The sequence below is a fragment of the Chionomys nivalis genome, chromosome 13 (genome assembly GCF_950005125.1).
Source record: "Chionomys nivalis chromosome 13, mChiNiv1.1, whole genome shotgun sequence".
NCBI classification, from domain to species: Eukaryota; Metazoa; Chordata; class Mammalia; order Rodentia; family Cricetidae; genus Chionomys; species Chionomys nivalis.
The window spans coordinates 44,201,769-44,218,799 of record NC_080098.1 but is presented as its reverse complement, the minus strand read 5'-3'; the positions used below and the strand labels follow the sequence as shown (position 1 = coordinate 44,218,799).

At 41.7% G+C, this 17,031-nt stretch overlaps 1 protein-coding gene across 3 annotated transcripts in view; it reads right to left on the bottom strand.

Moving 5' to 3' along the window:
- The window catches only part of Dcdc2 (doublecortin domain containing 2), a 188,351-nt gene that overhangs the window by 9,821 nt on the left and 161,499 nt on the right, over positions 1–17,031 (bottom strand). For all 3 annotated transcript variants that reach the window (XM_057787919.1, XM_057787918.1, XM_057787920.1), the window contains one exon: positions 14,523–14,623. In XM_057787919.1, the coding sequence (XP_057643902.1) occupies positions 14,523–14,623 (101 nt within the window). The remainder of the gene's footprint in view (positions 1–14,522; positions 14,624–17,031) is intronic.

Below are 17,031 nucleotides of genomic sequence, written 5' to 3'. Positions count from 1 at the left end.
ATGTAGGAGGTTCTTCTGTCTATGTGTTGCTTTCATTGGTTGAATAAAGAAACTGCCTTGGTGGGTGGAGTAAACAGAACTGGATGCTGGGAAGAAGGACAGACAGGCAGATGCCATGATTCTCCTGCCCGAGATGGACACTGGTTAAACTCATGAAGGTAAATCACAGTCAAGTGGCAATACAGATTATTAGAAATGGGTTAAATCAAGATGTGAGAGTTAGCCAATAAGAGGCTAAAGATAATGGGCCAGGCAGTAATTTAATTAATACAATTTCTGTGTGGTTATTTCGGAGGCTAAGCTAGCCAGGCAGCAGGACACAGCCTGCCGCTCCTCATACTACACACTACAGTGCTCACAACTGAAAAGAACTGGGATCTTTCAGACTTTCTCAGTCAATGGGGTAATTGTATACCAATGGCTTAGAAACTATTTTCACATGCAATGCTTATGAGATTGCGTTGCCTGGGACATCTTACTGTTTTTTAAGCCTGCCTGTACCCTGTGCTGACACTGCCTCACTGCACCAACAACCCCATCCCCCAAGGTCAAGGACAGCACTCTACCACTTCTTCCTCATGGACAACTTCCTGGCCTGACAGCCTCAGTACGATTCTCACTACATGGGGAAGGGACTGTTTAGATAATATATTCATAAAAAATTAAAGAAAAAGCTCATAATTTATTGTTTAGGAATGTAAATACAGTCCTTGCTTCTCTGAGTGATTGTTAAAGTCTATTAAGATAATTACATGAAAGTGGGAAAAAATCTATTTTCCTGACATCTAGATTCATAACTAATAATTAACTGTAAAATGAGGACATGATTTCTTGTTTTTAGATTTTATATTCTTATTTTTCCTCCCCTTAGTCTTAACCTCTTTCTTTGACCAAGTCCTAAACTTTTATTCTTTTCCTCTTTACAGAGGGCTGCGTTGTTCCCTAATCTCTTAGCATCCAGCTCCCACGTTCCCTCCAGTTCCCTGCCATTATCACCATCACTAGCCATCAGCACCATGCTCTCATCTCGTTATCTCCATTAGCCTCACCCAGCTAGTCATCAAATAAAACCGCAGCTGCCTAGCACAACTTAAAAAGACGCAAGATTATGATACTGAAATAGCAATTTGATCAATTTAAATAAGATGGCAACATTAGTTAAAAGGCTTATAATCCTTTAAAATACCCTGAATCTGGTATAAAACTTACTATTACCATGGCACTGTCATTCAGGGAAACACACACACACACCAAACCCCTGCTCTGACAGATCTGTAATGAATAAGTGAAAAGCAATGTGCTTTTTTTTTGGTGTAAATGCCTTTGAAGCAGACATTAAATTATTAAAGCTGTTTCTAGTGTATACATCAATCAAACCATCCCAAAAGGAACACCCAGCTTTACACACACACACAAAGAGAGAGAGAGAGAGAGAGAGAGAGAGAGAGAGAGAGAGAGAGAGAGAGAGAGAATATCTAAACATCTAAACTATGGTAAAGTCCTGCAAAAAAAGATGCCATCTATCTACATGAGGGTGATTATCTAGGGCCTCCTGGTGTAGCTAGTTCATCTCAACTGACACATTTGTGTCTGGAAGGAGAGAAGGTCATAAGACTCTAGAAAGTAGCTCAGAAAGTTCTCAGTTCCCTCTGCAGGTAAGGATGGCTCAGGCCTCAGAAGACTGCAGCAGGACTAAGTGAGCCCAAGCGCACCGGGACAGAGAGTGCGGTCTATCACGCACACTCACATGGGCTCCTCCAGTTGTCTGATGAAAACTCTACAGGGTTGGTATGTAGCTCAGTTGGTAAAGCACTTGCCTAGCATGCATGAAGCCCTGGTTTCAAATCCCAGCACTGAATCAGATGTAGTTGAGGGTATGGTGACACATGTCTCTAATCCCAGCACTCAGAAGGTGAGATACAGGATTCGGAAGTTTAAGGTCATTCTCAATTATATAGTGAATTTGAGGGCAGCCTGGAATAACTGAGAGTTTGTCTCGATAAAAGGGGGAGGGGTACCGGGCTTGCACTACTGTGTGAATGAAACTATTTCCTAAGAGTTCACATAGAACTGTATATGTTTTCATTCACAGAGAGATAAAGTGACGTTCAGATTAAGACGCTTGGGCCAATGAGATGGCTCAGTGGGTAATGACACCTGCTGCTAAGCCCGAGGACTTAAGTTCATCCCCGGAATCATATGGCGAGAGGAGATAACTGACTCTCACAAGTAGTTTTCTGATCTCTACATATGTAAGGTAGCACATATGCACACACCAAAAAAATAAAATTTAAAACGCAATAAAAAAAAAAGAGATTAAGTCACTTAGTGTCTTTTTCCCCTCTGGGAGTTTACACAGCTACAATGCAAGCTAGCAGGTGATTAGGTCCCCTGGGACGGCTAGGTCCATTTCCAGAGCTCCCACTGGTCAGGCTTTGCTTTGAGATCGTAGGTATATATTTTTGGTAACAAAGTTACTATTGTAAAACACATTTGTTTCCAAACTGCTGTCTCCTTCCTAAAGCAATGGGGATGTGCTGGCAGGAGACAAAAGCAAGGGCGACTTCCTGAAACAAAGGGGCCTATGAGGTGACTCAGTTCCCCACCGTGGTGTGGCCAGTGAGACACATCCGCAGCCAGCACTTTCACATCTCACTTGCCAACTGCAAGCCTGGTTATCCCAGTGGGAGAGAAGGGGACAGAAGGGAAATGCCCTGGCTTGTCCAGAGACGACCACGCCTTTCAACATCAGAAAAGACAGACACAAGCTCCCTCTGAAGGCAGAGCTAAGACTAACGTCTCGGCTTCTGACCAGCTTCTCCTCACTGATCATGCCTTGTACAGAAGCAGCCATTAAAACCTGGCTCTACCCCTTGACACTAGTAATCATTGTGACCTTTTGGGCAGCATGAAATCAGAGATACGCCCCATTTTCTCACAGTTTCTGACCGAGATGTTTTGCAGGCCTCCCTTGGCAATTCATAAACCGATGTTAGCCCCCCAAACCTCAGAAGGTAACTATACTGGGGGACAGTCTCTAAAGAGGTGACTAAATCAAAGTGATGCCATTTGTGTGACTGGTGCCCTTAGAGAAAGGGGGTAATGGCAGGACTGAGGTACGTCCACATGAGGACCCCAAATTTACAGCTTCCAAAACCAGGGGATAGGGGTTTTTTTGCTGCTTAAGTCACTCAGCTTGTAGTTCTTTGTCATAGCAGACTATTTACATGCATCCACTACCCAAGTACTCCCTTCCCTGTGCACACATATGCATGTACATGTACACACATGCACACACATACACATGTGTGCGCGCACACACAGAGAGAGAGAGAGAGATAGAGAGTTCCTTCCACATATAATGTGGCAGGAAAGGAAAATTGAATGCAGCCTTTCCCAACCTGAAATTTAGTGTGAGGAGAATCCTAAGAAACAAACAACAAACCCTTAGCCCACTCCCCTTTGTCTGTGCATGGAGAATGCATCTTTCCCCTTAATTAGCACCACCTATTACATGAAGCCTCATGGCTCCTCCTTCAGGTAGAATCACTAGCTGCTAGGCACCCTTACTATGTATGGATTCCTTTGGGACTCTCAAATCCTCTAACTGTAGGTGAAACAAAATTAGTACATACAAATTGCTAACCAAAACCAGAGCTTCTCCCCGAAAAAAAAAATAAATATTGGTGTGAACATAGAACTATGGGGGAAATGTCAGTCTTCTCTTTGGAGACCCCTGGAAACCCCTCAGGAGAGGTCTTCTCCTGTTCATCTCTTAAGCCCACTGCCACAGACTAGTGATATTCCTAATCTTTAACAGATCACGTTAAAAGGGCATTCTGGCTGTAATGAAGCTTCTTTAAAAGGAAGTCACATTTTTATCTTAAAATCTGTCGGTCCAGTGGTTGAATTTTGGAAGGAAGTACAAGCGATGACTGTGGCTGGGATAATTTTGGGTCAAGAAGATTTATTCTAGTCCTACCACTCGTCTACGGTTGTTGTTTTTAAAACTGTATTATAAGAAAGGAAACAGATTTGCAAAAGTAGTGACTTGGAAAGTGTTTTTATCCATGATCACGTCCTCTCCCCTATGCTTGCATCAAATTTGAGTCAATTTGTGACTCAAATTCTCAGAGGAAAGGTTTTCACATAGAAATCATTTCTCCCAGGGGTACACACATCCTTGAAATTTCAGGACTAGCTCATGCCTATGAGTAATTGCACAATACTATATATAAACACAATTCTGTTTTACTGGAGTTTAAAATGTATTTATTGTACTCTATTTGAAATGAGTACTAAACTAATATATATAACAATATAACCATGAGCTCAGAAGTCATTTAAACTTCATGGTTCCAGCCTTCTAGACTCGTTGACATTGACCCAAAGCACACGAGGTTAGTGGGTTAGAGACACATACATATTATAGACATTTGTATAATCACAGACACCACAGACCCTTAAACAAAGAGCTCTACATATGAAAATCAACTTTTGCCCTTTAAATTAAATTTAATTTATTAGTAATATATCATATATTCTATAATATATTTTAGTAATTGTTCTTAATATTTGTTATTAGAAAAGCTAAAGTAGACTTCCTCTTTCACATGGCACCAGCAATGGCATTTTCAGTACATTTTGCCCAGGTCTGCCCACATCACATCTTGTCATTTAGTCTTGGTCTGGGAGTTGTTATCACTGGCTACATCCTTGCAGCATTTAAATCTTTTATCACGCATGTTGGGCGGAAAGGCCATGGGATGTCGAAATCTTATGAAAACAAGGGACCTGACACCAAAAGCATCAGCTACTTGGAAGAGGACTTCACAGCAAGATGGGGCTGTCGAAATGCCTCATCGCACTTTGACAGTAACTAAAGCATCAAAAATTAGAAACAGGAAAAGACAGCTAAGCCAGTACCCAGCCCATTTAAGAAAAAAGGTACCCTGATTTATTATATTAACATTATCATTCCTGGGGGGATATATCTTCATGTTCTAAGCTATCTAAAATACACAGAATTTCTAGTCAAGTTACACCATCCACCCTTTCCTGCACAGCATCCTTCCCATCCTGAAAACAAAGCACACCTAGAAACTGGAGAGCTGAGTCAGTAAAGGTGGGGAGACCCCTAGGGGTCCATGGACACTGCCCTCTGTATCTGTAACATGGGGATGTGTGTGGGCTTGGTGCTGAGTTTGGAACAGAAGGTATTTCTGTACTCTATGGCAGAGGCCTTGGCAGTGAAGGTACAGAAATTATTGTGCTTGTTTTTATTTCTGTTCCCATGGAAACTAAAATCATCCCCTACCAAGTTGAATGAGGTATTTTGAAATAATCAGTTTCAATTTTTCATGATAGCAAAGTAGTGCTTTTTTGTTCTAAGCTTTCCAAGGCTGACTTTCATGGGGGGTGGTGATATTGTCTGAGGACACAAAGACCACAGAAATGGTGACTATATTCAGAGGCATGATCCCAGGCACAGATGAGGAGTGAGGCTGAGTTTGCCACTGGTCAGTGATGATTCATCTAGGCCCTGTAGAGTTCTGACAGCTCCTATAACATCCATATAAAAATGTAGTTTCCTGGAAGCATCTGGATGGCATGGGGTTATTAAGTCATCATGTGTGTGGGGGGGTGAGCTTTCTCATTTTAAAAAGAAATGTTGATTTTATTTTATTTTCACTGAAATCCCTGCAGGCTACATTTTAATGTTTAACAGTATTTCTCTCAATTAAACATAAATCTACACACACAGCGCCACTAAAAGCCCACTTTCTGCAAGTGCATAGGGAGGTTAGGAGTCCTGCTCACCCTCACCCTGACCCTCCCTGCTGATGCTCACAGAACTAGCAGGAATGTGATCACCAAGGACCTGTGGCTGGAATAAAAAGAGCACCGATGAATTGCTGGTTCTAACTCCTTTAATTTTCAAAGTCACTGAACGCTGAGTGGCCCGGTGCTCAGGTAGAGCCAATTATGGGGAAATCAGGAGTTCCTAATCGCTCTACTGCTCCTCATGAGAGGTTCTAAAAAGCCATAAACCAGAAGCCAGGGCTTCCTCCTGTGCCAAGAGCATCATCGGCAAGTGGCTTCTCTGTGGAAGAATGACTTTCTCTAATGAGGACTTTTTCTTCTGTGACAAAATAAGAGTCCAGGTTTCCTTTGTTTCTAAATGTTTACACTTCTGCTTAATAAGTGCATTTCATTGAAAAATGGTTGGGTTATGTTATTGCATATGAAAAATGGATACTTGGAAGTTGGGTTTCTGAGAGAAGCTGCAGGTGATTACTGGTCATCTCCAGGTAAAGTCAGCAATAGACTGACAATCCAGGAAAATCTATGGGTTCAGATTTCAAACTCTTGTTTTCTGGCTATACCCTGTGAACTGGCCATAGAGTCTTTGAAGTGGAACTGCGTTCGGCAGATGTGAACATCTGAAGTAGTCACAGCTGAAACTAACTACCCAAGGGGCTGGACAAGCAACATAAGCACTTAACTCAGGACAAGGTGAGAGAATAAGGAGAATCATCTGGAGAATATGTGGCATGCCAAGCAGGCACAGGAGAGTCGGGGTTGACAATAAATGGACCTCTCCCGGGGAATCTGGTCACAGGCCTTCAGTTCTCATCTCTAGCATAGATTACATGAAGATGGTTTAGGAGGAAAATGACTTCTGGTTGAACACTCTAAACTGAATAATATGGATATGTTTTGCCCCCTGACATCCTTCAAATGTCCCTCCAAAGCATCAATAAAAGGAATTTTTAAAGGAATCCATCCATAAAGACACTGAAGACTAAAAGGAAATAATAGCAACAAAAATTGGGGCACAATAAAGTCAGTAGTTGTATGGCCAATAGGAGTAGATGTCAGAGAAGAAAAACTCAAACCTGCAGAAAGGGAAGCTAAAGAATGGGTATGTGCATCCAGTTGCTGAAGCCAAAGAGAGTTCTCTTGGGGAGACTTCCAAATACCCTTCTCACAGTCAGGTCCTAACTGTTGAGCACTAGGTTCATACAAAGAAAATACCTAAAGAGTCTTCTCTTAAGAAACAGAAGAACAATGCTAAGACTACCAAAATATAGAGAAGCTCTTCCCATGAATACTACAAACCAATCACACTGCCCTGGATCTCTCCTGGTAAGTTCTGCCTATGCATTGTACTTAATGATTCACGCACACAAAAATCTCCCTAGCACCAAGGCAGGAAACAAAACAGAAAGACAAAAAAGAAACTCATAAGAATCACACTAGAAAATGAGGTTTTTAAATAACAGAACATTAGAATTTGGAAAAGGAAAGATGTCATATCCATGAAACAGGAATAGTGCGTTATTAAAAAGAGCATTCAGGGGCCGAGGAGCTCATTTAGCTGGCAGAGTGACTATTGCACAAGCATGAGGACCGGAGTTCAGATTCCTAACCACTCAGTAGTTAGGCACCCATGCGTCATTAACCCTACATTGTGGGCAGAGGAATCAGAGACGGGAGAATCCCAGAGGTTCGTTGGCTCAAACTAGTGTGCTCCTGGTTTACTGAGACACCTGTGCTCAAAAAATAAGGGTAAGGATAACAGAGAAAGACACTCGAAGTCAAACCTCCAATTTCCACATACATGTGTACTCATGTACACATATATTCAATCAAGTACACACCACACATGGGTCAAATAGGGGGAATGGACATTCAGAAAATATGAAAGTATCTACAAGTTAAGGATATGATAACCCATGTGAGAATATCAACAGAAGGGGCTGAAAGTATGTAACATTAGAAGAGCCCTGCTGAGCAAGCACAAGGCAATGAGCTCAATCCCTGGCAGAGTGTGCTTGTGGGTGTGACTTACACCCTGTATATTTGATGTTACATATGTAAGAGATATATATGAGATACACTGACATTTTAAAAAAATCTAACAAACAATTCATAGAGATAATTATGGCTTCAGTATGTCCTATGTACAAATACTGAAGCTCCAGAAAGAAGATTATCAAAGAAACACTTCAACATGACTTCCAGAACTAGAATCAAACATTTTCAGAATAAGAGAAGTACAATGAGTAGTTAGCAAGCAAAAAGACTACACCAAGGAGCCTACTTAGAAACTGTCTGAATGTTAGGAACAAACAAATGAACCCAGAGATGGGGGAAGTGTCAATCAGAATTTCAGGAAAGGCAAAGCTACCAAACTTCTCAACTGCCCTCCTGAATGGGAAGCAAAATTGAGCAAGGTTTTCCAAGTATTGAGAGAAGTCATGTGACCCTAGAGTTTTATACCTAGCCATACTGACAGTCAAGTTTGAGTAGAGAAATCACGGCAACTCTCAGATATGAAACACCTCTCGCTGGGGCTGTATCATTTGCCTCTGTATGCATGAGAACCTAGGTTTAAGACCCAATACTACTGAAAAGTCTCTCCCTTACAATATACCTCCTATGAAGCATTTTTCTGGCAACTACTAAAGGAAAATTGATTACACCTTCATTTTGTGGGGGCAACTTTTCTTTAATGAAGGTTTAGCAAAGAAAGAAGACATGTAATCCAAATACCAGGATCCATCTCCTGAAAAACAAGGGGAATTCCCCAAAGAATGATAAGGAAAATAAGCAGGCCAGATCTGAGAAGTCGATGCTAAGACAAATCAAATAGCTCCAGTGACTAGAGGGCTTGAGAAAGGGACAAAAAAGATCGCATATTCACAAAAATGTGGATAGTGGATCAAGTGGAGACACAGCTTCAGGAACAGGTTATAGAAACCTAAGCAAAAAACAATGGGTAACAGTCAGGCTAAGGAGGAAGGAAAGTTACAGCATAACTAGAGTCTACAAAGAAGGTTCATAGATAAGATACCTTGCAGATTAAAAATTGAAGCAGGAAAAATAATTATAAAAATATTAGAAAGAAAAGGGTATGTTTGTAAACTGTGTTGACTTATTATGGGTGGGCGGAAGGAGGGACAAGCAATCGATTAACCAACTCCCATCATCATTAGGTAGAAGGTTCCATAAGCAACCTAAATTGTAAAATATCAAATATAAAATCAAGAGATTAATTTCATGAAATCTGAGGTGACAAGATTATAAAATAAAATTATTAAAATTCCGCATGCCCTCGTGTAAGCCTTAAAGACCTCAGAGGTATTAAATTAGGGTATTATATATTCCAGATAATGTGAAATAAATTAATTCAGGTTGGTTACCTCCAGGAATAGAAACAGAGATGGAATAGGTAGGGTGAGGAAGTGTGCTTTTTACTATAACCCTTGTCAAAATGGTTGCCTTGAAAATATTACACAACTTCAGCTGAAATATATAGGTGAAATATATGCATCAGAAAATAACAAATGCCATACCTCCAATTAAAACAACAAAATAAAACTTTTTTATTTTGTTTCTATAATAGTTTGGTGTATAATAGGGTGGTGTTTCTATAATAGTTAACAAAACAACTCAGCATAAGACCATTTTGAAATTCTCATTACTACTCAAAGTCAGTTATGCATTGGTGGGTTAAGCTAGCAAACAACCTAAATTCTTGGTCAACTCTGTTAGCATTCAGGCACACCTGGCCCTGCCCTTTGATGACCTGACAGAGTGTGTCAACCCTGCCTCAGGCCTGTGTGCAGGGCAGGCACTACCCTGTCCCTTTGAAAGGTGAAACTCCACCTACTTCTCTTCTTCCTCTTTCTCTGCATCTCTCTCTCTTCTCTTCCACAGCTCCTATCCCCAAAGGCCATTTTTTCCCTCCCCTCCACCTTTTTCATTCCCGTTCTCTCAATAAATTCTACCACATAAGCTCCCTCTGCACGGCGTGTCTGTCCCCACCCACCAAGGTCTCTTTCGTGCAGAATTTTAATATACTCCACTGTTGTAATATGAGCGGCGGGGCTGCGTCCCCGGCACCCAGCCGCCCGCATGGTTAGCTTATACCCCGAAATAATTACACGGAAACTGTATTCTTTTAATCACTGCCTGGCCCATTAGCTACAGCCTCTTATTGGCTAGCTCCTACATATTGATCTAACCCATTTCTAATATTCTGTGTAGTACCACGAGCTGGCTTACCAGGAAAGATCTTAACCTGCGTCTGTCTGGAGTGGGAGAATCATGGCGACTCCTCACTCGGTTTCTTTCTCCCAGCATTCTCTCTGTTTACTCCACCCACCTAAGGGCTGGCCTATAAATGGGCCAAGGCAGTTTCTTTATTAAATGAAAGTAACTCCTCCATCACTCCACACATCTGTACAGGGAGTCTGCCTTCTGATAATCTGTTTATGTTTTAATTGTACTTGTTTCCCTGTCTTGAAAAACCAAAAATTTTAAAAAAGGTACTTTTTTGCTTGTGTCTGTCAGATGGAGAGCATCTATTTCCTGGTCCTTAATGGTTAAAGGGAATTTAATCAATAAATATAAAGTAGACTCATTTCTTGCCTCATGACTTTGGAAAAACTTTGTGTTCTGAAGGTTCACAGTGACACACAGGACAGGTCATCAATGGTGGGTATCAGGTAATCTTGTTCTTGTCCATCCACCCTAGGTTGATTTGAAATATACATGCAAAAAAAATAAATTTTAAAAAGTCTAGCCTTAGGTCAGAGGTTGGTGGCACATACCTTTAATCCCAGAACTTGGGAGGCAGAGGCAGGCAGATCTCTGTGAGTTTGAGGTCAGCCTGGTCTACAGAGCAAGTTCCAGGACAGGCTCTAAAGGTACACATACAAGCCCTATCTTGAAAAACAAAAACAAAAAAGAAGTCCAATATTATTCTTTTTTTTTCAAGAGAGGGTTTCTCTGTGTAGCTTCAGCTGGTCTTGAACTCAGAAATATGCCAGACTCTGCCTCCTGGGTACTGGGGTTAAAGGCATGCACCACCACTGCCCAGTCTGCCTTAATCTTATTACACCTAAATTCTCTCCTAACAAAAGCCATTTGGTCTGGTCTGGCCTGTCCTAGATACATAAGCATCTCCCCATGAGTTTCAAAGCAGTACTAGGCCTACCACTACAATGTCTAGACTCTGAAACTTTCCCCTAAAGGATTGGGCTTTGAATGCTTGTGCCCCAGTAGTGGCGCCTTCTGAAAGGTGATGGAACCTTTCGGGAGTAGAACCTTGCTGCTGGAAGCTTTTGAAGGCTACAGCGTCAGCCCAGGTTCTGGCCTTGCTCTCTAATTCCTGGTCCATCGTACACAACCAGAATTCTCTTCTGCGTACCACACATTGATAGACTTGGACCATGATACAAGATAAACCTTTCTTCTCCTAAATTATCTCTGGCAGATGTTATGGTCATAGCAACAGAACTCCGTGAATGTTGCTAGTCTCTAACAAAATGAATCTGGATTAGGGACAGAGCTCTGACTCTTGGCTGAAATTCGCCATAACATAGATACATGAGCCCACAGCATGCCCTCCATGTGCACATATGCTGGAGACAGAAGGGCATGACGAACTGAGGGTCTGCCGCCTGTATGGCAAACGTGCTAATCTTGCAGAGCTTCGTAGATGCAACGGTCAAAAACAGTCAGAGTGTTTCTCATGTTTACCACATGGGAAAGGGCTACATAATAACCTCTCTGTGGTTTGCCTGTCAGAAACAGAGCTCCAGGCTTGGGGACCACAAATCTTTTTTCGTTACTTTTATTATGAATATATATACACATAGCATAAAAATTTGCCTTCTCAGCCAATCTTAAGTATGAGAATCAATGGCATTAAATCTTTATAATGGGCAGTAAAACCGCCCTGGTTTTGAACCACAAGGAGCCATTTCCTTTATTATTAGAGGACAATAAACAGACGGGGCCTCTCGTCACTGTTGGCATTATGGGTCACATAATTTTTGTTGGGGAGGGTTCTTATGTTCATTAGAGGTAATTAGTGGCACTGTTGGCCATGACTCACTAGATCCAACAAACTCACTAAGTTTTGACAACAAAGCATCCCCACAAATAGCCAAATATCCCTCTAGAGACAAAACTGCCTGCACTGAGGAAGTCACTGCCTTTGCTCTCCAAGGCCATTCAATATACAAACATCTTGAGAAAACATTCAGGTCCAGTGAGAAGGCTGTGGGTAAAAGTGACTGCGGCCAAGCCTGAAGACCTCAGTCCCTGGGGTCTACATGGTGAAAACAGAACAAACACATACATACATTTACATATGTGTGTATACATATGTATGTATGTATATGTGTGTGTGTTTACATATGTGTATGTATGCACGGAATGTGAGGATAGTGAGGAAGGCCTGTCTGTCAGGTTGTCACCACGGTTATTTAAGAATCATGCAGTTCCTGGCTCTAAGCGCAGACCATGCAGGCTGTCTTCTTTAGAGTTGTTCTCATTGTGATGGAGCTAATGATCTCTCCACACCCTCGCTGGTTTCACAAATACTAAGATCATGACTACTTAGGACACTGAAGTGGCTCTGAGACCAGCCCCCAGCACCTGGTGCCCAGCATGGAGCCAATGGGCCTGAGGATGCCCAGCACTGTGTGGAATGGAAAGGAGCGGAAGGAAGCAAGGGGGAGCCTCTGCCATGTGCTTTCTTTCCTCCAAGTCGGTCTATGTGCTGGTGCCATTCTCATCCAGCATTTGAGGTTTCTCTGTCACTCCTGCCCTGCTGCATTTTATACAGTTATTTCCACACAGCCCATAAGAAACCGAGCACTGCAGATGTAAGGCTAATCTAGTGATATCATACATCCATTCTCCCTTCCATGCCCCTCCCTCCAAATCAGAAAACACCTAAGTAAACAGATGCCTCTCACAACTGTACACACTGCTTCAGAAGTGATCAGTGGAGAGACATTTCCTTTACTGGGATGCTATGGTGTTCTCTTTGACTTTAGAATATAAATTAGTCTTGGCTTCTACAACTAATAAGTTTTATACATACATGATTACTCTCCTTTGTCTGAAAATATAATATTTAATTATGGTTTCACAGTAGAACTAAAATTCTGTTTTCTCCCAGGGAAAAAAATAACTATAACTGGGTTTATGAAAAATTATTAGTGAGAGCAAATCCTAGAAAATAAATTGGATTTTTGAAATCTGTGAATTTTAGCACATAGGGCTTTTCATAGGGAAGACGGTGTGTGCAGAAAGTATGGTGGAATAATCAAGCATCAGTCGCGCTGCTGCCCTGCTAAGACAAACGTGTGGGGAGATCACTTGTGGATCTGCCCTATTGTAAAATTTGCTTTCAGAAAAGGAAATAGCACATAATAGTCACAGATGCATGGCAATTCCTAGTCATCTCTCCCTTCCTCCAGAGTCTAGCACTAAACCCCAACCCTCCAGATAGGATTGCCATGAATGTATTAAAAAGTGTAATAGAATCTTTTCAAGTATTTTGCTTTAAAGTTCTCCAAACGAGTTCAATATGGCATGAAGCCTAAAAGTACCAGAATAACATAATCTGTACACCAGAGGGTACCAGGGTCAATAGTTTGGTTAATTAGGCTTCGATTTTATTATACTCTCCTTTAGAATGCAGGTGTAAACATGTTGGTACACACAGTGGGGGCCTTCAAACGTTCATTGTTTCATCAATATGAACTCTCCAAAATCTTTCATTGTAAAAATTAAGAAAGTGAAGAAAAAATACCCTATAATTCCTATAATGCTAATCATATTTAATAAAGAATTACTTTATTAAAAAACAAAGTGTGATAGGGTCTAGGGAGATGCTCAGTGGGTAAAGAGCCTGCTAGCAAGCATGAGGACCTAATTTCAGATGTCCAGAAGCCACATGAGAGCCAGGCATAGCACACATCTTTAACCCGGTGTTGAAAAGGTAGCGGCATGGGTCCCAAGGACTTGCTAGCCTAGTCAAGTCAGTAAGCTCCAGGGTTAGTGAGAAACCCCATCTCAGAAATAAGATATAGAACAACTGAGGAAGATGCTTGATGCCTTCTTCTGACCTACACACACTCACATGCACCCACACAGGAACACATGGGTAACTGGCTTACTTCTTGCATTTAGCCAGAATTAACATGGCTTAATTTCTTCTGTTAACACATCTTCCTGAAACACAAATGAGAACATTGTTCTCCTGGCCTAGGAAAAAAAATTACTACACACACAGAAAACATCTGAGTTGTATTTATATGACAATTCTTTAAAACACACACACAAAACAAACAAACAAAAACAACTAACCATAAAAATTTCAAAGACCCCGAAGAAGAGAATATCATGGCATTTTAAAAACACTTCTTTTTTTTCCTAGTTTAAAAATCCCAGCCAAGGCTCCTTTTTTAAAATCAGACTTTCTCTGTGAGCTTGTGGCTTACATGGAGCTCCCTCTTGTCTCCCCTGATTATTAAAAACACATTATTTTCACATTAAAGAGAGACAGGTGGATATTCTCTGGAGGGGTACTGGGAAGAACTGGGGGTGCCGAGTTATACTCGGAAGATCATGTGACCCCTTGGCACCTGAGCTCATGAGGGAACCAAAGTTGTGGTTCAGTTTCCGTGAGTGCTTAGAGGTGTGAGGATTACCTGGTCCACAGGAACCTCAACTTGCGTGTCTTCATCCTCTTGGACTTCTGCTGCCCCCCTCGTTTCAGATCTCTCTGTTCCAGCTTTGAAAATGCCTTCATCTGCGGAGCCAAATACAGGTGAAAAAAATCAAAATCCAATCGTGACATCGTGTGGCTGAAAGCTGACATTACAGTGAAATGCCAGAAGGGCAATAAATATATAGACTTATTTCCTCTTTCACAGCAAGTACGTAAATGTGCTGGCCCCCAAGTCTTCTGTTTTAACTGAGAAGAGGTCCAGTGGCCACAATAAGGCTGTCTTGGGTGAGCAGAGCTCTGCTGGAATGCCTGCTCTTATATGGTTGCTGACTGGGCGGCACCAGTGTCCTGAGACGGAAAGGGCTCCTGGTTAGACTCCAGTCCTCCTAGCCAGCAATCAGTGACAGTGCTCCCTGCTTTACAAAACACGAGAGTTTCCGTTTCCCTGGAGAACGCTATGCGTTCAATAGAATATAGGCAAACAATTCTCTCTATTCAGAGCAGTGAAACACATTTTTATTGCAAGAGGCTCATAGCAGTAGACTTCCTGCATCCCTCCAGACAATAAACATGTTTTAGTTTTGCAGATTTCTACAAGAATTTCACAACCCGTGGCTTTACACCCTTGACAACAGAAGAGACCTATGCCCCTAGGGATTTAGGTTAAACTTCTTCAACTTGCTTCCTTCTGCAAAGAAAGCAGCAGTCTCCATTTTCTGTATTTGAAGGATTTTCAATGTCTCCCCTCGGCCTTCCCTTCTCCAGGCCAATAATCAAATCCCAGAGTCATTCTGTCTGTCTACTTGCTTCCAGACAGATCTGGTGCTGCAGCCACCCTCATGAACGTCTGCTCTTTCTCAATTTTTCAGGCTCTCCAGATATGGAAACTTTACCTCCTTTGCTGATAGTCTACTCCAGGTTTGATTACCCCTACAATGTAGAAACTGCTTCTCTTTTGTCTTCAGGTCATTTCTATTTCTGTAACAGGGGCATGTTTGCTAGAAAAATTACTTAATATATGCCACACAACAGATAACATTGCTGAAGTTCCAAGGTCAACCTTAACTACACACAAAACATAGGTTTACATTTGTTGAGGAACAACATATGAATGAGATGCGGCACCCAGGCTGGGACACGGGACAGTGGCAGAGCACTCACAGATGTCATCTGTTCCCTATCGCTGCGTACAGCCCAAAAATGCAGAGAGAAACTGACCTCCACAAACTGCTCAGAGGCCTGGGGTCTCATAGGTAGAATTACAGCAGAATGTAGGAAAACTGGAGATGACAGAGCCAGGGAAAGACATAGGGGAGGAAGAGAAGTGAGGAGGGATGGAAACTCAGGCACAATTCACATTCCTTTCTTAGATGACAGACACATAGACTGTAGCTATGACTTACTCCAAATATTGGGCTTATTTACAAAGAGACAACACGGGATGCTCTATAATTTATTATAACAACAGAACGTGTTCTCAGAACTCACAGTCACTGTCAGTGTCTACCTCTGTCAAGCAGAGCTACAAATTGTCAACAGATATATTTTAGAAAAGGTGTCCCACGAGATAGAAACAGCACATTCATTAATAACAAGTGAGGCTGGGATGTAGCTCAGTGGAGTGCTTGCCTACTTGGTATAAGTCATGGGCTCCAACCCAACAAGCATAAACTTGTCAAACTAATGCACCCCGGTAATCCTAGCACTCAGAAGGTGGAGGCAGGTAGATCAGACAAATTTAGGCCAGCCTAGGACATACGTGATACTGTCTTGAAACCAATAATGTCAAATTGAAATGGTCCTTGGACAGCAAGTGTGAGTCTTGAGAATAGCCAGCAGAAAGACAAGTCAGCAAGAGCCACCTTGGGATGAGAGAGACACACAGAGCATACAACCATGGAGGTGCTGACCTGGGCTGGGGCTGGGGGCTCATTCTTCAGTGAGGGGAGATGCTGAAAGCTATGCCTGCTAGGTTCAGGGAAGGGGGGTTGGAGTGGAGTAAAAGGTAAAAGTTCATCACAGTCAACAGAAACCAGAGCTATAAGGAGCAACCCACTGGGATGCCAATCCATTCTCACTGTAAATGCTAAGGTTAAGGTGGTGATGCCCTTCATTCTTAGAGAAATCACGGCTTTCAAAAGTAGTCTTGTTACTCATTTTGATATAACATGTTCACAATTTAGAAAAGTTAGAAAATGAAAGAAATAAACACCCTTCCAATATCTCATGGCCCAGAGACAGATGTCCCGACATTTTTACAACTTCCCCTCCTCCTTTTTTTACTCCTCTTCCTTTTCTTCATCTCCCTCACTCTCTCACACACATACAAATAAAATTTGAGATTTATAAGCCACTATCTTCTTTAAAATTATATCATGAGCATTTATCAAGCCATTAAATGCTACTTGAAAATATTAAAAGATGATGGTGCTGTGCTAATAGACACTACTAAACACTACAGATTGGATTTTTGAATGGATGGGGCACAT